At 43.7% G+C, this 21,376-nt stretch overlaps 1 protein-coding gene and 2 long non-coding RNA genes across 4 annotated transcripts in view; 2 read left to right on the top strand and 1 right to left on the bottom strand.

Annotated features, from left to right (window-relative positions):
• The window catches only part of LOC148222981 (uncharacterized), a 78,490-nt gene extending 60,222 nt beyond the window's left edge, over positions 1 to 18,268 (top strand). The window contains exons 3-4 of the long non-coding RNA XR_015805082.1: positions 13,959 to 14,675; positions 17,231 to 18,268. This is a non-coding gene — a long non-coding RNA (uncharacterized LOC148222981). The remainder of the gene's footprint in view (positions 1 to 13,958; positions 14,676 to 17,230) is intronic.
• Positions 32 to 20,586, bottom strand: LOC148222982 (uncharacterized). 2 transcript variants are annotated; one of them, XR_015805081.1, is made up of 3 exons: positions 20,334 to 20,586; positions 2,727 to 3,902; positions 32 to 787 (listed from the first exon to the last, which is right to left on the bottom strand). It is a non-coding gene; the product is annotated as an uncharacterized LOC148222982 (long non-coding RNA). The 2 variants fall into 2 exon arrangements; XR_015805080.1 differs by having other exon boundaries at positions 32 to 3,902.
• EGR2 (early growth response 2) lies at positions 18,908 to 21,348 on the top strand. The gene is made up of 2 exons (XM_014882354.2): positions 18,908 to 19,166; positions 19,504 to 21,348. The coding sequence occupies exons 1-2, from the start codon at positions 18,989 to 18,991 to the stop codon at positions 20,688 to 20,690; spliced, it is 1,365 nt and encodes a 454-aa protein (XP_014737840.1). The 5' UTR covers positions 18,908 to 18,988; the 3' UTR covers positions 20,691 to 21,348.
• The last annotated feature ends 28 nt before the right edge of the window (positions 21,349 to 21,376 follow it).

Raw genomic sequence — 21,376 nt, forward strand, 5'->3', positions numbered from 1 at the left:
AACATATTGCATCCACAAAAGTGACAATGTATTTGTTAGAATTAATTTTAATGGAAAATCCTCAATACAAGAAGATGAGCAACTCGGTGGCTGAGACCTTTTTAGTGCCACAATGTACATGCAGAAAGCATCCACTGTTCAGCATGTGCCAGATCCACGGGCTCGGCTCTGAGCTCTTACTCAGGTGAAAATGCAGTGTGGCAGAGCATCCTTGCTACCATGCAGCAGCATCCAGCAAATGGCAGGTCCACCTTCTCCCTTGACTGAAGGAACCTGGCCTGAGAGCACATGCATTGGCAGTACAAAGTTTATATTATGCACAAAGAAAGAGTACCTATTCAATTATCACAATTAATTGAATGGAGATACAACTATTGAGACACTGAACTGGGAATTCTGATTTACTTGCATTAAGATAATTTGTACATCAGTCCAGCACAACCCTTGGATGGATATTTATCTGTAGGCCTGGGAGCTTCCCTGAGGAAGTATCAAATGGGACATTTGCAGAACCATTTATAAAATCTTGATAGTACTGGTGAGAGATGAGGAATCATCCTTGTTGGTGGAGATGTATGATTGGGTACCTGCTCTTCGTGTTTTCAGAAAAGAAACAAGCAAACAAAGGGTTAGTTAGGGTAGAATAAAAATCGTAGTGATAGAAAGATTCAGCAGAAAACCTGACCTTCTTCTAGTATTCAACAGTACTCATAACAATAAATGTTGTTTTACTGCAGTGTGTCAGCCACTTAGGGTATTCAGATCAGCAGTGGTAAGATTCATAGTCCTGCAAGAAAATTTATAATCATGGCAAAAATTGAATTAAATCCAATTTCCCCCCCCTTTTTACGTATTTAATCTTTAATTGTATCTTATGTGACAGGACTGCAATTAATATCTCTTGAAAAACAGAAGGCTTATTAAATTGGCCTTGTTATGGTTGCTAAGGTGCTTTGCTGCTGCTGAAAGGGATTCCCATATTATTTGTGTTTGACACATACTCCTAATCAACCAGGCCAATTCTGCTTTATCAAAGGTCTGTCACATGAGTGGAGATAATATTTATTCTGACTTGTACTAGCGTAGAAAATGAAGGTTGCATTGGCAGATACACAACCCTCTGTCAGAATTCGTCATGCAGAGCATTTATTGAGATGTTCCCTTTCTGCAAAGGTGATTCCGAATACAGCCCACTTCACCTTTCACCCCTGAGGATCCAGGTCATTCCAGTTCTTTAAAACCTCTTCTTTCAAGGAATATTTATGAAACGAAATCTCACAGCAAGTAGTGTCAAAGGGCAAGATTAATGTTGATTCTGCAATTTCCTCCACAATTTATTGAAAAAAAAAAAAAAATCCATCAGCCCTACACATCCAGCTTGCTTTGGAAGCTTGTTACCAATACATATATATTCTCCTTTCTGAGAGGTCCTAATATGTGTCACAATATTACCTCATTTGCTGAAAATTTTCTGAACACTTGGTTTTGCTTCATATTGATACTCAATTTATCAGGGACAATAAGTTTCTCTGTTTACAGAACTGCTCATAGAAAATGTAGGAGGTTTCACAGGGTTGATACTGTTTCAGACCATTTGGTTTGGCAGCACTAATAAACTAACTCAAGGCTGAAGAACATCACCTGCGAAAGGCTTGTACAGACACTTTCATACTATTCCAATGTTCAGTGCTCAAAGGAAACGTTTGTAGCTGTAATTCAGCATATGTTTGCAAGAAAAATCACTTGCCCCAAACCACAATCCAAAAGCTCTCTTATTTACATGTAAGAAATTTCGGAGAAGAAGCTAGATCCATACAAATTACATATATATATATATATATATATATGTATGTGTGTATGTATGTATGTATGTATAACCTATACAAATGCTAGACATTTTTGATTCTTCATTATTTTCCTTGTTTGCTTACAGCATCTCTAACCAGAGCAGATGCTTCCTTGTCTCCAGTAACACAAAGTATTTTCTGATTTGAAGGAAAAGATAAGAACTGGGAGGAAGTGCAATTGACAGTGCTCATGCCAAATGTTGGAATGATGGCGCAACACCCTGTCCAGGACTTCTGGAAGAATGTCAGAGAATTGAGGCAGAAGGGTGTTGTTTTCTATGCAAGTCATTATTTGGTTGTTTAAACTTTTTCTTTTCAGCAGTACCATTTCTTGGATTATCAGGAAACTGAGAGAACACCGACCTGCATTTTGCAACAGATTTATTGGTACACCAGTGCCAATATCTACCAATATTGGCAGATATTTCAGGCACTGAAGCCAGAAAGAGGTGTGGGAATGTGCTTGCTGCAGAAGTTGCCCTCACATCAAGGAGGAAGATGAGGAGTTATAAGGGTGCTGAGCCTAAATGAAAACAGATACTGTCCTACAAGTGCCTGGAAAAGGTTTTGCAGCAGAGTCCTTATAAGCATAACTTTGTGCCAGAGCCCTTGGCCTCCCCCTTCCTTTTGTTTTGGGGCCAATGCCTGAAATACTGGATGTTCAGGAATCAGATGATTTCCCAGTCACTATTCTGTTCCTGGAAAAGCTGCTTCTGCTAATGAGGGCCTTATGTTTCTGATTTGCTTTGCTATGCAGAAAAGCTTATACTGGGACTGTAATTCAGAAGACAACATTTGTCTCCTCCAAGAGATGATTTGAGTAAGTGAATTGATGCCAAGAGATTGGGTCTTTTATTTGCTATTGAGAAGAAAACTTACCTTTTTTTCTTTCTTTCTTCCCCTTCTAAGGCAAAAGGCTCTTTAGTATTTCTCTCATCCCACATAGAATGATGAGGGAATAGTTGTATTTTACAAATTAAGAGAGACAGAACACTGCATTAGAAATGCTTCAGTTTGATTGTTCTTAGGTACAGTGCATAGAATGTTGAAATATCATATGGAGACCTCATCTTTTAAATCAGTCACAACTTGGAAATTATTAATACCATTTTCAGGCAAAACATCTAAAACAGATGAATCTAAAACAAATTGAGGATTCTGATCATGTAGATAATAATATTTTCTTTTTTACATACTCATCTTCCATGAGCTCCCAGTACTGTGTGTACTTCTAACATCATGTATCTTGATGCACAGTTAACAAGCTTAGTATAATGCCATGTTTGTTTATTCATGTCTACTTCAGATTTATTAGATGAGGTATCCTGAAAGTCAGTGTTGGAACTAAGTTTTTGATTAATAATTTGTTGTGAAGTTGATGCTTTTGCCGACATAGACCATCAGTTAAATAAACATGATTACAGACAAAAAAATGGTCCTGGTGGGGTATTCTGCACCCCCTGAAACATAACCAGTCCCATTTGTACTAAGTTCTTGCAGGCCTGCTCTCTTGTACTTGCAGTGATCTGCTTGTCAGCTGCAACATACCAGTCTGGGGCAGCAGAAACTCCTCAGGCTTTGCTGGGCTGGGAGTAATCAACACCTGCGTCTTGAGGGGGGAAACTGCTTCTGCCTTCAGTAGGGCTTAGAGCCAGACAGACCTCTTCTTAGTTATTTACAGTACTCAGATGTGACACCTACATGAACTCGAGTTAGTGTGACCTATCAGAGCACAGCTCTGCTTGTGCTTTTAAATTTTCATTCATTTTTGTTGCACGATTTTGCAAGATGTGGCAGGAAGAATACAGAAACATGTGGCCATGTTTCCTGCAGTAAGTCTATCTTTCCCACTGTAGTGGACTGAGGTCTCAAAGGGAAAGTCCAAGAATTGATAATGGCTTGGAACAATTCAGTTTCTCAAGACTGAGTGAGCAAATGGTGAGAAAGTTGTTATTCCAAGCATGGTCTGATGCAAGAAGTTGATGTACTGTAGGCACTTCTTAACATAATTAGCAGACAACAGTGGCCAAATTCTTTCCTCTGAGTCTTCCTAACCTGAAGGAAAAAACGGAAAGAAAAGTCATGCATATATAAAGCTCAGAGCTGTACGTTATTCCAAAACAGTGGGGCTAAAAATACAACTTTAAGTGTTTAGAGAAAGATAACGCTTTAAAGAGTCTTTCATTTGCAGATCTGGCAAACTAGAGAAATGGAAGCTAAGATCTCTGCTTGCACTAAGAGCTGATTTCTTGAGGTCAGTGACATTGGGGTCAGTTTTAGATGATTGTGAGGAACTTACATTTTTAAATAATTGCACAGAGGTATCTCAATATTTTGTTAAAATAATTTAATGGAACCAAATTAAGTGGATTATCTGAAAATACTGAGGTGAAGTATTTGTGTTTTGAATGTTAGACTGTAGAAGTCAGGGTGGTATTTTGCCAGAAAATGTGATTTTGGAGGATTCTGTGGAAATTTCAAGAGATTATAAACAGAAGCTGACTAGCAAAACGTATGAAATCCAATGTTTTTGTCAACTGAAATATACTTATTTAAGAAATACTATATATGTCAACAATTGAACAGTGCAGGGAGTTGACGAATAACTCCTGTTTATCCTTTAATCCTCCTTAATCTCTTTCTGATCAATCTAAGTATCAAGATGACTGATTTCTAACTGCACCCAGCAAAAAAGATATTTGTTTCTTTTTAGTCTTTAAATTTTAAGCCTGGTGTGGATTTTTAGAAAGCAATGTCTTTATGGAAATTGGCTATGCCAATGGACATAGAATTTTAGAAGGATGGAATTCAAAGAAGCTAGACTTCAATGCAGCACCTTATCTAAATAGTCCCCACAGGTAGCTATGTATGCAGCTGATTGCTGCTAAATTAATAGCACTCCTGGAAACACTGTCCTTACACTTCAGAATATCAGAAACGCTTTCTGTTTTAATTCCTTATACATAAGGAAAAGCAGAAGGAGTTCCAATAGGAATAGGACAAGCAAATGGGATGCACATGTGTTTAACATATATGTAAATGCTCAAAGTACTGCAGCCTGTACTAATAAAAATTACAGATTTTCAAATTTTCAATTACTTTTCCACCCTGAATGGTTATTGAGTGACTTTCTAGTCTTGTTTGGAAGTATATTTTCTTTTAGCGTTTATGCAGTAGTTCAGACTGCATAAAGTATGCAGTTCTTAGTTGTAGAGCAGAGAACAAGTCATTATGCTGGAAAACTACTCTGTCTGTCAGAATTTTCTCCTAGTTTCTCTTAGCTATTACAGACAGCTTGAAACACCTTCCTTTTTTGCACTTATGCAACCATATGCACATATGCAACCAACATGCTTGCATCCATATTTTCTATCCTATAGATCATACTGTATTAAAACAGTATGGCAGTTAAAAGTTATGCCACATTGATTGTGGCAATGTATCAAAGTTATTTCAGGAGTAACCTGCTTTTTAATTTTTATTAGTAGGCAGTATTTTTATAATAAGTGTTGGGTTTTTTTCTGGCAGCCATTATTCATCAAAAAATTGTGATGGATTGTGAAAGATTTTTGTGCATCTTCAAAAGCTCAGTGCTTTTTTATTTGCTCTAGGCCTAAACTTCAGCAAGTGTGTGATCAAGTGTACTGGAAAAATCCTTTGTCCATTGCTAAACCTTATGAAAATATAGATCAAAAGAATTTTCCTATCTTACAAGGACTATGGTACCATTCATGGGCTGAAAATGACTGTCAAAGCAATAAAACAACTACTGTTGTCAGGGAAAGATTAAAAGCAGCAGCTGGATTGTACACAGTCAACGTGAAAATCTTTCTCTGGGAAGGTAGATTCTTTAGAAAATGATCTGGCTTTTTAGTAGATATGCCATGATTGACAGCCCCATAAAATGGCTACTGACATAGGAACTTACAAAAGAAGGAAGCCTTTTATCCCCTTTAAAGAACATATTCTGCTTCTTGCCTTCTCCCAGATTGGACTCTGCATTTGGAAGTGATATGTAATGCAACTGTCATGGCAATGATGCTACCAGCCATTCCTCTGTTTTATTCAATTTAGCTATACTAGATTTTCTTCTGAAATCATTCCTGCTGTCAGTTTTCTGCAGCTTGTGTTTTAACCTATGCTCATTTTACTGTTTTAGTTTTGTTCCTTGAGTTCATCTGTACATTTTGCAATTCTCCTTAAATTCAATATTGCCACATCTATTTCCATGTTATTTTTCCAAGATCATAATCCACTGGAACAGTACTGAATACATTTAATCTCCATTCAGATTCCACCACTATCCCTGGTATAGAGGAGTGAATATTTTTAATTGTCTCCATGCCTCTAGCCATCCTGCTCCTCAAATTAGCATGTATGCAATCTTTATTTATGCGAGGTCAGCTTTAATGATTTCTTTAATTAATTCCTTTCTTTCCATTTAATTATCTCTCTCATTTCTAGACATCCAGACTTTCTTGTTCTTTTGAATCAAGTAGATTATCTTTCTGTCTGTATCACAAGATTTGGCCATCTGCCTTCCACTTCGTCATTTTTCCCAGATTGTAGCTGTCTTTGGGATTTTCTTTCCTGGTACCTTTTTGATTTATATCTATTTCTTAATGTCTTCCCTTAGATATTTCTCAGTATATAACATTAACTTGGAGTGTAGTTTATCTTTCTTACATCCTGACAACACCATTGGAAATGAACTCAATAATTTGCCAAACTTTTTCTCCCTTCTTTCTGATTCCAGCATGCCTCGTGTTGTAATTTTGGGCTCCACATTCCCTTGTGAGCATTGTTGGACCTCTCCTCACCTCTGCTTGGTCAGATTTTCAAATATAAGACCTGTTTGTGTTGTTTTCCCTTAGGATTATGTGAAACGGAGATAGGAAATGGACAGCTTTTTTTCACTAGATCCCATTTTCCGTGCACTGCTTAATTTTATGTGTTTGGCTTTTGTGGGTCTAAGAATGTGTGTGTGTTGCATAACTGGGTGGTGGCCGTGCCAGGCCTGTAGTGTGTCTGGTTTCTGAGCAAGTACAAGTTCCTCTTGCCCATTCACATGCTGGGCTTGGGACACACTGCCCCAGCTTCATGTAGGGCCAGTAATGTTCCACCTATATTTGATGAGGATGGAAAATTTTGAGCTGAAAGCCAAAAACTACTGTCCTCTCTGATCTTTTTTTCAGTGCCCTGCCTGAGAAACATAAGCTCCCATAGTAAGTGACGGTTTCAGAAGGAATGGTGTTTAGGAGAACTGCTGAGCAGGACAGGTGCTGGATGCAGCCTCTGGTGCCATGGCAGGCACTGATCCACCCCCTCAGCAGTTACTCTGCTTAAAACTCCTTTACCCAAATCTAGAAGGCACTCTCTGAGTGCCTTTAGCTTCTTTTGGGGCTCAAGCTCTAACAGAACCACCAAGCCTCACCCTTGCTGACCATGGACCTTGGAAAAGAAAAGAATAATATCTGATGTTATTTTCAGATCCTTTTGAAGGGGAAATACAGATAAAAGCAAAGCTCTTTGTGACTGATTTTTTTTTTTTTTCACTATCTACTTGAAAGGCAATGGGTCAGAATTAAGGCATTTTTACTGTGGAGGAAATGTGTGGGATGTTGGCTGCAAGCCAGTAGCCACTAACATCTCTGCTGCACCAGGAATACTTGAATGAAGTGGGTGTCAGCCTCGGGAGAGCAGGCATTTGGTAACAAGCTACCTACATCAGAGGAAAACCTCTTCATTGCGATTCAAGGAGTAAAAATACTGAATGGAGATAAACTGGTTTGGTAGATTCTTCTGAGAGACAGTGCAAATCGAAGAATTATCATCCAGTCTGGAAGATCATCCTCTAAGCTCCTGTGTTTGTCAGGTCCCATTCATCCCACAGAGAAGAGATTCATATAGCCACTGACTTTTTTGACAGTATTAAAGTTTCATCTTCCAGTTCTGTTTCCTCAACACAAAGAATGATGAAATAACATTCAGAGCTTTCAGCCAGTAGTCCATGCTATTGTCAGTCTTCTAGGGTTTTGTCCCAAGCCAGAATAAAAATCTGAAGTGTGTCAAATGTCTCTGTAAAATAGAATTTATTCAGACACTCATTCTTCTTGTGTCCGGCTGGATATCCACTGGGAAAATGAAAAGTAATTTCTGGAGTTTCTTTGTATTACTAAATTATGAATCTGAACTATCGAATAGAATACTCACAGTGTTATCATTGTTATCTGTCCTAGTTAGAGTTCAACTGTCTTGCTGAGTCAGTCACCAGTGCTACCCAGTCAAAATATGAGCAAATTTCTCTTGAATAAAGTCTGTCATTACAACATGACAGCTATGAAACAGTTTATCTTTCCACCTTCAGTAATGTGATAGGTAAGCAACATATTCTTTCTGTCCTAAACTGCAAATCTTGTTCTCGATGTGTGTAACAGAAAGGAGATTTCCATCTTATTCCATCACTGAATTATTAGAAAGTAATATAGTCATTTTTTTCAAACGTGGATGTAACAATGATGGAAAAAGGGGAGGAAGCATTTTGTCTAAGTGCTGGCAATGGACAAAAGTGGCCATAAAAAGACTGAATGGCTAGAATAGAACATGCCAAATATTTTTAAAAGCTCTTCTCCTTATTGAGAAAATAAAGAGATCCTGGAAAAGTGACAAAATTATGTCCATGTAAATCTAAATGTTTACATGGTAATAACAATTTCGATTTTGAATGCAGTTGTGCGTGTTGGCTCAAACATGTCTAATAACACTGGTGTAACAGAAAGTTTGGGAATTTATGACAGCTAGGTGACATGGATGGAAAATAAGCAAATTTGAGCAGGATTTGGGAACACTAGACCCATGAACTGGAGCAGGTCTACCAAAGTAAGGTAATTATTGGTTTTAGTTTTACTATGGGTAATAGCTTTGTGTTGACAATCTGCCTTTCATTCTGGTTTTGGAAATGACCTGTACAAAGTATTTTTATGCAGTTGATTTGCGGTGTCCTAGCCCCTGGGCAGAAAGCCTGGGGCAGGGGGAAACAGCTTTAATGCCTCAGGGCTGTATAGTTCCTGTGGCCAGCAAACTGGAAATCACCAACTGACCAACAGAGCTCTGGGTGGGTTGATGGCTAATGCCTGATACGAATCAAGCCTGAAAAATTAGGGAGAGAAATGTACTTGCTAGAGCAAAACTAATTGTTGGACTTATAAGGAGTTGGAAAAGTGAATTAGGGTTGCAGCTTGAAAAAAAGTGTGAGGCTGAGTGATTGCAGCCAGGAGAACCCATAGACTGATGGATGAGGTGGAAGTAGCAGTCGCCAGCATAAATGTGGACATCTGTGCGAAGACACAGAGCAGAGCCAAGACTCAAAGTCCGAGATGAGGAGAAGGACCTGGAAGAAGGCTTAATGGCAGCAAAACAGGAAAGAGGGACAGAATTATGAAGAAGGTTTGGATACAACATTGGACGATACTTAGACATTTCAGTAATAAAAATGGTGTGAGGGGTAACATGCTCGGGAAAATGGAAGAAGAAAATGTAACTGTAGTGACTTCTTCTGTAAAGAACCCTTCATTTTCTGAGATCCCAGGGTGGCAAACAGCAAATTAGCAAATCCTCAAAATTAATTTGGAAACCAACCACACTATCTGCTCTGAGAGGAAAGTTTAAACTGTCTAATATAGTTTTTGTAAGGAAAAGGAAAATGTGCCGGAAGGCTCAGAGTTCCTAAGACCAAGTGATGAACCTTTAAAAATAGGATTTTATAATGGAAATGCAGAGATCATTAACTATTGTAAGCATCTCTAAGAATGACACCTCTATGGTAAATTACATTCAAATTAATATAAAACTGTAAAGATTATTTGACAGCTTTGATTATGTAAGTTGATTTTAGTAGTTAAATGTTGACTTTCTATAATGCATTCTCCAAATATTACACTGAATGCTGGATCATATATAACAATTACCATGTCACAGTGCTATTTTGTGTAAATTAAATTATTGATAGCAATATAATTTTGTATTCACTTTATTATTTTGATCAATTTTTCTGTCAAAATATACAATGACTCTTCACTAGATTTAGAAACCAGAAAAACTCTTTAGATGGTGAAGTATTATTCTCCATACATTATTTTTCCTTAGCCTGTAATGAGACTGGGGAAAGAAGGGGAAGCAACATTTCATTCCTCCTCTGACATTGTGTGTGTTTTTAGACACATTGACAACTTTAAATTGTGTTTCAATAACTGTGCTTATCAAAAAGTCTTCAAAGTCCATGGCAACCCTGGCCAGGCTCTCCAGGCATGTGGCAGAGGTAATGTTTTTAGTGTACTCCAGCACAAGCGCTGTCCTGAATCACAGCACGGAGTATGACATGGTTATGATCAAAGATTGTGATTATAGATTGGACTTGATCATCTCCAAGGTCTTTTCCAGCCTAGTTGATTCTTTGATTCTGTGATTCTGTGGTTATTCAGCCTAGCTTTAAGGAGATTCTGTTGTACATCCCAGGCTGAATACTTCCTGTTCCTTGATATCTCTTACGAGTTAAGATGAAAAAACCTCATCTCTGTGGAGCAGCTCTTTCTTCAACCTTCTTTTCCCATGTCCTTTTTGGGGGTGGGGGGGTGGGTATGGCAACAGTGATTGTCCATCCTTGGATGCCTGGAAAGTACTTGCAGGTTGTGGTTTTAACTACTTGTAATGCAGCACCTAGGGTTTTCTCATTCACCTTTCTACAGATGCACAGCCTGTTAGCTCCTTTTAGCAGCCTGCATGACACTAGAGTGCAGAAATCTGAACACAAGATCTGTCTTCCTATTGAATCTCTGCTCTTCTCCAGGCAGGTACCCTGACCCCCAATATGAAGACAGTCCAGCTGGCTCACTTCATATAAAGCCCAGAGCCTTAATCATAAAGACATGGGGAGGCACTGAGAGTGACTCTGAAACATGGTTTTGGGTGCTATCCTATAAGATTGAAGAAATGGGCTGAGATGCTTTTAGGTAGAAAAGAGGACTGAATCACATCACACACCATGGGCAAGGGCTCCAACTCTGGGTACAAAAATTCCCTCCATTCTGAGTGATGGTAGAAAGACTCAAAAAATGCTCATTTTCTCAGCTTGTCCAGACCAGAGGGGTTGGGGTGCACATCTCAGTGGAGTTTAATTATGGCTTAGGTACAACCAAGCCATGGTCACATCTACATCTGCTTGATAATAAAAGTCAAAGACACATTGGCACTCCTGAGAACCTGGGAAGCAGTTTCTGGTCCCTGGGCCAGTGAATGCAGACTTGTTTGTGGCTGTACAGCTGTGGACTAACTACCTCTTCAATAAACTGGCCCAGGTCTATGCCCTTAATGACCTGTCAGCCTTAAACTTATTTTTCAGATGCTCTTAGCAGTTTTTATTCAGTTGCACTGATTATGTGGAATCAAGGGGACTGAAAGAAAAGCTGCAAGTTGCCAGCATGGCAGGGATGGGACAGGAGATGAGAGGTAACAGGGGTAAGTACTCTGAGTTCACCATTTTTAGCAGCGCTCTCTAAATATGCCAAAGCTCATTTGTCTGTTGTTCCCGGGTTGGGAACACATAAATAAAATATATGTCCTTTCTATGGCAGCACAAATTACAAAAACTCATCTGATACTGATGAAATGCACTTAACCATTGCACATGCACTTACTTCAGTATGAAATGTTATTATATTCTTATGTTTGCATGCACCAAATTCCCTTGTGCTCAGTTTTAAGGGACAGAAGTCTGGAGACACTTGGCAATCTCTCCTGGTAATTGCTCTTAATGCTGAAAGTGCTGTTAGTGCTGAAAGTCGCTTCTCAGCCTGGGTCATTCATTTTTCTCTTTGCTTAGGCTGTTTGTTGTTGATCTACACTGCACATTCAAGATCTGCAGTGTGGTAGCAGTAGTAGTAGTGTGAGCATGGAAAATAATCTGTTTGCTTGAAGACTGATCTATTTTTATATTAGTATGATAGAAAAGTGTTCTGTCAGCCTTTCCCTCCTAAGATACTGGTATTGACTTATATTCTGTGGGCAAACTGAGCTTATTAACAACTCTTGCAGACACAACTGTTGAAGTACTGTGTCAGAATGACCATTTCTGTTAGCTGGAACATTTATAAAATGCCAGGAAATCATCAATGGGTAGAAGAACTACTTCCTTCTAGTTTCTGGTTGAAGATTAATAGCCATCTCTCCTTTGAATGCTTAACTTGTAAGGAAAGATCTTGTCTTTGCACCATTCTGCATGTAATCTCATGTATTTTCCCCTGTATGACACACAAACTCTTTAGAGGAGAGTACAGTTTTTAATAGAATCAGCTTCACTTGGGACTAGACAAATAGACTTGGGTCTTCCTATGGCACAGGGACACAATGCTAAGCCATGATGCTGAATTTCTCTTTTGGCCTAATTTCTTGTTTGATCTGGCAGTGTAGGAGTTACTTGTATAAACACGGAAATATGGGAGATAGGGTGAAATACATTCTGTGCTGTCCTGTTCAGGTAGCTCTGTTTCTTGCTGGATTTGTTAATGTGTGGCTTACAGCAGTTTAAATGGTAGGGGGCATGAGGAAGAGTTGGTGATGAGAAGGAGTTAATGTGAGAAGATATGAAGAAATCATATTTCTCGATAGGAAATTGTTCTTCTCAGCTTATTTCTATGCTAGCCCATAAAAGTGTGACTCTATAACAGTACCCTGTGACTACACCAGGAGATGGAACAGCATTGAGTTCAGGTATTAAACAAATATATAAGCAGGTGCATCTAATTTTGGAATCTGAGATTTTAGGTGGCAGTCATTCCCCTTGATGTCTGAGAGCCCAGACATTGTGGTGATGAGCTCTGTCTCTGTTATCACCTCGGGTTACTAACCTGGAGAGAGAAACTATGCACAAAAGAAGGATTTAAAGCTAAAACAAAGCAAACAAGAACTAACACCTGATTGAGTTATCCTGAGAGTTGGGAAAAATGAACCTGCTGGGCAGGTATTCCCTAATGATGCTGTTTTGACTTTACTAGCCTGTCTTCTCAATGTATCCTCTATTTATTCAAAGAAAATTATCTGCTCCTCTCAGTTATTTCAAAGTAAAGTCACAAGAATAGCTTGTTTCCTCTCTATTCCAAATATAGATATTGGCAGAAATTGCTTAGATAAGAAGGAAGGAAAGGAACTACCAAGAAAGAGGAAAGACAGGAGGAGGAAGAGGGAAAAGAGAGTTGAAACGTTGGACAACAAAATAGAGAGATATGAATGAGAATGGAGGTTAAAGAACAAGGACAATACATCACAGCAGAGAAAAAAAATGAAAGATAGCAACAAACTACTGTGAAATAGGTGGAAGCAGCCCAAATATAGGATGAAAAGGACCGTGCCTGCCCTCAGGAGAACCTGGAGGGGGCAGGTGTTTATTTAGTTCTCTGCTACAATAAAATTTGCTGTCAGTTCCTGACAGAAAGCCATCCATTGGGTAACTTTGCTGGAAATATGAATTCCCGTGTCCTAAAGAATTCACAGTCAGGATGGTCTTCTGGTGAAAGTGGAATATGTAGACATACCCCCAGGAGCAGAAAATAAATGCTGATAAAAACTAAGGAAAAGCCAGACCACACATAGATTGACTTACCCAGAGCAAAGAGGGTCCTCAAGATTGGAGTCAGACTTCTTTAAGACCAAAACACAGAGAAATGAGACACAAATGGAAACAGGTTCTGAGAAGTGGCGCACAGATCAAATGCAAACAAGTGCTTGGCAATTTAGAATTCCTGTAAGTGGCTCCAGCTTCCCTGGAGGGATGGGAAGTTTCTGGGAAACACCCCACAGAGCTCTTCTCCATCTCTTCTCAAGAGAAAACTGCTTGGAAAATGGTGCTAGAGGTTTGCTTTCCCTCCTGGTTTGCTGGAGAGAGATGTTATACCTGACTTTACCTGGAGATAAAAAGCTATGCCCAGTTCTGAAGGCACTGTTTCGTATAAACTGAATATGTCCAGAAACCCTTCTGACAGGCTTTCCAAGCACTCAAACACTAGGTAATGTGACCAAGAAAACTGAAAATGTGACTTTGCTATACTTCTTTTATTTCAGTCCTTCAAGGAAGAAGACAATTTGCATCGTGAAGGCATGTGCTCGATTAGGCTCTCTCTGGACTGGAGGCCCAGACATGGGACAAGGCAGTATTTATACAAAACACAAGAGGCATGTTGGAGAAGGAAATACAAGGGTAAGTGAAACTAGTTTCAGAAGAAATTACTGGAAAATAAAGCTTTGCAGACAGACTATCACTATTTAGAAACAAAGTTATCATTATTTTGAGTCGTCTCATGAATGACATGTGTATCCCAGCAATTTTCGCAGCTGAGAAGCAATTTCTGTTTTCTTTTTTTCTTTTTTTTCTTTTTTTCTTTTTTTTTTAAATCATTTTCTTTGCTCTGCCAGCAAGCAGCATGCAGAGCTGATATTTTAGCATTTCAGCAGGGATGCCCCTCTGTGGCTTGCTTTCAACACTTCACTGCAGTACGTGATCCCTCATCGACACTGTTGGGGTTGTGGCGGCCACAGGCTGTGGCCAAAGATCTCTGACTCAACAGCGCTAAAGTCTCTCTATAGGTAGCACGACTGTGATGGAAACCTTTAGGGGTGCTGTTATACGGTGACGCCAGCAAAACTCAGCCCAATTGCTCTTTGCTCAGCTGCTGGCTCCCGGGAGCGCCTTTCCCCAGGAGAGGGCAGTGGAGCCCGCACACGCTCCCCGCTCTCCTCCCGACGGCGGCCGGAGCATCTGTTCCGTGGGAAACTCATGGGGTGAGTGGAAGGACTACTGATTTTATATATATGCTAGAAACCATGTACAAGAACATCAAGGAAATGTTCTACGTGTTTAATAACGAGAATAAGTAAACAAGTTTGTTGTTGCTTTTATTTGACTGGAAGTTTTCTCCGTCATACATACTTATTCACATCCGCACAAACTTAAACCAGTAGTTTATTGATTCCATATGGGTTTATTTGATTCCTATAGCCTGAATTAGAGAAAGTTATTGACATTTAAATAGCCCTTCAGAATGCTGCTGCTACTATCCTAAGCCAAGTTCTCACAATAAAGTTATTTACTTATTTCAAATTTTCAGGCATTCATTGTAAGACAACAAGCAGCCTTGGCTGAAAACCAGAGAGTGGTTCCAAGGTACTGTAATTAATAGCAGACTGGGATGCCTTCTCTGCTCCTTAACTATCCCCTTCCCCTAGCATGCCAGCAGTCAGCCAGATGTTTTCTGTAGGTTCATGTTTACGGCAGGTTTTCCTGGCTGGATTCCAGGTTTTGGTGACTGCCCAGTGCAGACTAAGAGCCTATATCAGTCGTTTGAGGGGCTGGCAGGGCAGAAGGAAGGAAAGTGAGTGGCTTTTGCTAGCAGCATGGGAATCCAGCAGACACCCTTGGCCAAAACAGAAGGTGAAATAGTAAACGAGCATTTCTTCCTGAAGGACCTGACAAATCTTTCTACCCCGAGTAAAAAGGGGCAAATTTAGGAAACTCTGAAATCCAGCTTTTGGAGAGATTTTCTCTTTTACATGAAACATTAAAAACCCATTAACCCCAACATTAATCTAGCCCACACTTAAGACAGGCATTCTCTGCTGTTGTCAGGATCATTCGTCTCCAATCTGTAAACAACTCCCTCTTCCCAAATGAGTTCCTACTCCCTAGGGCACCTGCTGAGCTGGGGCCACCTTAACCCTCCTGAAAGCAGCACAATGCAGAGGGGAACACACCGGCAGGGTGTTTCCCATGCAGGCCTACTAGCATCGCTGCTGTTAGCACAGGAGGTCAGGTGAGTTTTGCTCAAAAGCGTAGTAACCCCCTGGAGAGATTACTCAAATGTGTGATGCTAAGCTGGTTAAATATGTTGCCAGCTCTACAGATGACAAACTGCTTTTTCTTCCTCAGCCACTCTCAACTCAGGTATGGAGGCAAAGATGATTTTATTTCTACAACTTCTGTCTCAGGTACTTGTGGTAGAGAATGACTGAAGGAAAATATACCTCCAGTGCAATGTCAGCTAGCAACTTGTTAAAAGAGCAAATGTAATAAATCCAAAGGGGCCCAGTTTCAAAGAAGTTGGGAATAGGAGAGAAATTCTGCCTTTCAGCTCTCCTCAATTGCTGCTATATCCAATAAGAGGTCATGCATATTTGAAGCTCTTGGTGTGATTGGGGATTTGGCAATTTGCAGCAACAATCTGTCTGTCATATGAAACCACGTGGTTTAGAGGAACCAGAGAAATCAGTGGGATATTTCTGCATGTGAGGGCTATTGATGTCATTGTGAGCTGGACAGTCTGCTGTAATCAGCCAAATGGGCATCGAAGGTGCAAAGCAATACAGCAAGGATATGTGAAAAGGACCCAGAAACATTTGAGTTCCATCTGTCAACAACTTCCTGAAACTGATCATTAAGTATGCTTCCATCTCGCCCCACACCAAATCCTGCTGCCATTGAGACAAAGCCCCCACTGAAAGATGTTGAGTGATTTGATTGCTCCTGGAAAGGCTGGAAATCAGACACAATTAATTCCATTCTTAAGAAGCCTTTTAAAATTAAGCAACCAAGTCAACTAAAGTAGTTTTCAACAGGTGAAGTTAAATTTTATTTGTGTCGGTCTTTCATTGAATCCTTTTCCATGGTGGAAGAACATGAAATTAGCCAAGCTAGTTCAAAGCTAGAGTTGATTCATGGGGGGATTAAGGTGGAGTGTGAAACCTCGGTTCTCTTTCTTCTGTGTGCATGATGATTTAGTGTCATCAGTAAGCATGTGATATTTTGAATTAATACAAGATTATTTAGAATATCCATAAGCCCTAAATCTGAGATATCTGCAATGTTTTGGAGTAAGGAGGATACTGCACTTAGAGTTACTGTTTCTCAAATTCATGTCAAGTAACTTGCCCCACTGCATAACAGATTCCAATATTTTGTTCTTTCATAGTAGCGATTAGACCAATTATAGCTCAGCTGTAACAGAAAGGTACAATACAATTGCTCTTACTTCTCAGTCAAATTTCCCAGAACCTGTCTCTCTGTCAAAATTTTAAACTTATCTTTTAAATTGAGATGGTTTTTAAAATGAAAATACCTAGAATCCCACTGAAAGCTTGCTTTCAACTAAATCTCATATGTCAAACTGTATTGGCTGTACATTAAGTGCTAGAAAGGACTGGTAACAAAAATCTATGTTAAAAACCACTGTTATATATTTATTAATTACTGTGTGTACTTCCCTGATCTCCCATTAAAGCAAATATCTGGGTTAATGCCTACTATTCCTTAGCGAATGCCCCTAAAACCTTTACTTTTTCAGGGATGCTGCTGTCTAGTCTGGATTCTATAGTGCCTGAACAAGTAATGAACCCAGAGCATCACCAAAGGCAGTGAACAGGAGGAACTGAAAGAGCCTTTCTAAGCTCGGGTGTGAGGTGTGGCATGGATAAAGAGGATCCTGAGAGACACTGTGGCAGTGCTCGGGGAGCAAAGGCAGAGGTAAGTCCATGCACCATAAGGATGCCTGAGGGCACCCTTCTTCTATGACGCAGGCTGTAATGTATTAGAGCCATAAATATTGGTATCTGCAGTTAAAAATAAAAGTGAAGAGTTTTTAGCCTTCATATGTATTCTCTGGCTTGTTGCTTTGGAACAGGAATGCACTGTCATAATATGTCTCATATGTTGCCATGTCTTGCTGCTGCTTGGGCTGTCAATGGGTTGGGTTTTTTTTTCACTGTAGACTATTGAAAAGGAACCTTGCACACTACAGACCATATGTGAGAGTTGCTTTCCTAAATGCAGTAATCAACAGCCATGAGATGAAATATCCCCAAGTAATGAGATTAGTGACACAGGATACAGCTTTCAAAAATAATTATATCTGACACCCTCATCAGCAAGAAGTTGTAGAAGCTTAGTGTATGAAAGCGTATGAAAGATTGGCTTCTCCTGGGAAGGGAGGCACAAGGGAGGTTATTTTTAGTACTTTGGAGAAAAAAAAAAAAGCCAGAATTTAAGCACTCTTTGGTTTGATACCCTCGTTATGGAGGAGATCATGGAGAAATAAAGCAAAATTGGCAGTGGAAGTGTTACTGAGAATGGAAACTGTGGGAGCAAGAGGTTGAACTGAGCAAAGTGGGAACGGTAGGGTCAGAATGGAACGAGTTGGGGCGGAGGGGGGCACTCGTGTTCCCCCGCCATCCCTCCCCGTCCCGTCCATACAATAACAACCCAGCGATGGCGGAGCAGGCGGCTCCGTTTTCGCGACGGTATATATAGATCAGACACTTTCCAAAACAAACAGCGCCGCCGAGTCGCTCTGCTCGGTGGCTATTTCCACTCGTAATTCAGAAAAAAAAAAATAAAAATTACTTTTTCTTTGAGAAAAGAGAAGTTATATTCCGTGAATGTGGCTGTTTCCTGATCCGCCGCCGGTTTGCGGTTACAGGCTGCTGAGAAAGTGAGCGGGGTCTGGCGGGGCGGCCCCGGGACCTCCTCTGCTTTTCCGAACCTTTTACAAATTTTCCGGAACGAGCCCTAAAAGGACAGGCGGGGCGGGGCCGGATCCTCGCCTTTTTAGGACAAGGACCCCGCCACCGGAATACCCCCCTGGGCGGCGCGGCGGGCGGTGGCGGGGGCCGAGCGCGGCCGGGGTGGGTCGGGGCCGCCCCCGCGGAGCGCGGAGGGTGTGCAGGGAGGGGGGGTGGGAGCTGGCGCGGGCCGGCGGGTCCCGCACGCGGGTGCCCACGTGACCGCCGGGCCCCGTTCCTCAGTCCTTATATGGGCAGTGACGTCCCGGGCATTCAGGGGGCCCCCATAAATAGTTACCGCCAGACTTGTCCTCCAGCGCAAGCTGCGACGGGAACGCGGCGCTCCCGGGGCACCGCGGGCACAGCACCGCCGCGACGGGGCGCCCGCCCGCCCGCCCGCCCGCCCGCACATGCCGCGCCGGATCCCCGCGGTTCCCCCGCGCTGGTAGTGGGAGGCAGCGGGAAGAGCCCCCTCCTCTCCCTCCCCTCCCCGAGTGCCCACCGCCGGCCGGGAGCGCCGCTCCCCCGGCCGTTCCGCTGCCCCCATGATGACCGCCAAGGCGGTAGACAAGATCCCAGTGACCCTCGGTGGGTTCGTGCACCAGCTCCCCGAGGGCATTTACCCCGCGGATGACATCTCCGCCGGGCTGCCAACTTCAGTCGCGATCTTCCCCAATGCCGACCTGGCAGGACCGTTCGACCAGATGAGCGGTGTAGCAGGAGGTAAGCAGAGCCCTCGCAGGTGCGGACCGGGCCGCCCGCGGAGAGCGGCAGGGCGGCGGAGACTCAGGGCGGCGGGCGGGGGTCGGACTGGGACGCGGCGCCGGGACCCTCTCCAGGGCTCTATCGCCACCCGGCACTAGGTCCCTGCCGCCCCTTCGCGGCAGCCCTACCTCTGCACCCAGCACGGAGCGGGGGGAAAGTTGCAGTCGGCACGAAGTCCCCCTGCATCCGGAGTGCAACATGTGCGCACCGCAGCCCCTCGCTTGGCCGGGGCAGACGGTGCCGGTCGTTCAGCGAGCGGCGGCGAGGAGGGCTGACCTGCTCCTTGCTCCCCCAGACGGCATGATCAACGTGGACATGGGCGACAAGCGGGCCCTGGACCTGCCCTACGGTGGCGGCTTCGCGCCCAACGCCCCGGGTTCTCGCAATCAGACCTTCACCTACATGGGCAAATTCTCCATTGACCCGCAGTACCCTGGCGCCGGTTGCTACCCCGAGGGCATCATCAACATCGTGAGCGCGGGGATCCTGCAGGGGGTCAGCACGCCCTCCTCCGCCGCCTCCTCCGCCGCCTCCTCGGCCACTGCCGCCTCCGCCACCTCCCCCAACCCGCTGGCCGGGGCCCTCAGCTGCACCATGGCACAGAGCCAGCCAGCCGACCTGGAGCATCTCTACTCGCCGCCGCCCTACTCGGGCTGCGGTGACCTGTACCCGCAAGACCCCTCCTCGGCTTTCCTGCCCGCCGCCGGCGGCGGGGCACTGCCTTTTCCCCCGCCTCCCTCCTACCCCTCACCGAAGGCAGCGACGGCCGACGGCGGGCTCTTCACCATGATCCCCGAGTACGGCGGCTTCTTCCCGCCGCCTCAGTGCCAGCGAGAGCTCCACGCCGGCCCAGACCGCAAGCCCTTCCCCTGCCCCCTCGACTCGCTCCGCGTCCCACCGCCCCTCACGCCGCTTTCCACCATCCGCAACTTCACGATGGGGGCGCCCCCGGCGGGCGCCGCCCCCGGCAGTGCTCCCGGCAGCAGCAGCAGCGGCGGCGAGGGTGCGGGCGCCCGGCTGCCCGCCGGCGCCTACAGCCCGCACCATCTGCCGCTGCGGCCCATTCTGCGGCCCCGCAAGTACCCCAATCGGCCCAGCAAGACGCCGGTCCACGAGCGGCCTTACCCGTGCCCCGCCGAGGGTTGCGACCGCCGTTTCTCCCGCTCCGACGAGCTCACCCGGCATATCCGCATCCACACGGGTCACAAGCCCTTCCAGTGCCGTATCTGCATGCGGAACTTCAGCCGCAGCGACCACCTCACCACCCACATCCGCACGCACACGGGCGAGAAACCTTTCGCCTGCGACTTCTGCGGCAGGAAGTTCGCCCGCTCCGACGAGAGGAAGCGGCACACCAAGATTCACCTGCGCCAGAAGGAACGGAAAGGAGCCGCCGCCGCCGCTGGCGGATGCCCGCAATCCGCCGGTGGCACCGGCACCGCCGCCCTGGCCCCCTGCGCGGCGCGAACGCGGACGCCCTGACGGCATGGAACGAGCAGGACCCAGCGCGGAGCCGCCGCCGAGCTCGGCGGGCGTGGAGCGGAGCGGGGCCCGGCGGGGCGCGACGAGCACCTGGCGGCGCCGCGGGGCTTCCCCGGGCCGGGGCGGGCCGGAGCGGAGAGTGTACATAGGGGCTGCGGTGGGAGGATAGATGCATGCAGTGCCGTCGTGGTGAGGTGTCCTTGGTGCCTTGTGTGGTGTAGAGCCCGGTCTCCTGTCTGCATGTGGGGGGTGCCTTACCGATCCGCTCCGACGACAGCGGCGACACCGAGACCGGAAAGTTTTTCCCTCCCTGGTTTTAGTATGGCTGTACATTTCTGCCTATTAATATTGGGATTTTTTTTTTTTAAAGACTATATTTTTGTACGCACTGTCTTGGGGTTTTGCTTTTGTTTTTCCTTTTGGTGATTTATAAGTGTTCCGTTTGTAGTAGGACTTGGGACAGGATGTAAATACTCGGGCTGCGACCGGCCCCCGTGGTCGGCCGCAGGTAACACGAATAATGCACAACCACTAACGGGGGCTGGAAGGAGAGGGGGGGATATCTCTCTGGCCACTCTGTAAATAAACTTTTCGACAATAGGGTAGGTGCTTATAAAATTTATAAAAGACGACAAATAAATCTCTTAATTATGCTAAATTGACATCTTTATTTCCGTAGGTTCCCT

The sequence above is a fragment of the Sturnus vulgaris genome, chromosome 8, assembly GCF_052056855.1.
Source record: "Sturnus vulgaris isolate bStuVul1 chromosome 8, bStuVul1.hap1, whole genome shotgun sequence".
NCBI lineage: Eukaryota > Metazoa > Chordata > Aves > Passeriformes > Sturnidae > Sturnus > Sturnus vulgaris.

Coding starts and splice junctions, on each gene's coding strand:
- EGR2 (XM_014882354.2), top strand. CDS start 18,989: ATGATGACCGCCAAGGCGGTAGACAAGATCCCAGTGACCCTCGGTGGG. Junction 19,167..19,503: donor GATGAGCGGTGTAGCAGGAG/GTAAGCAGAGCC, acceptor TTGCTCCCCCAG/ACGGCATGATCAACGTGGAC.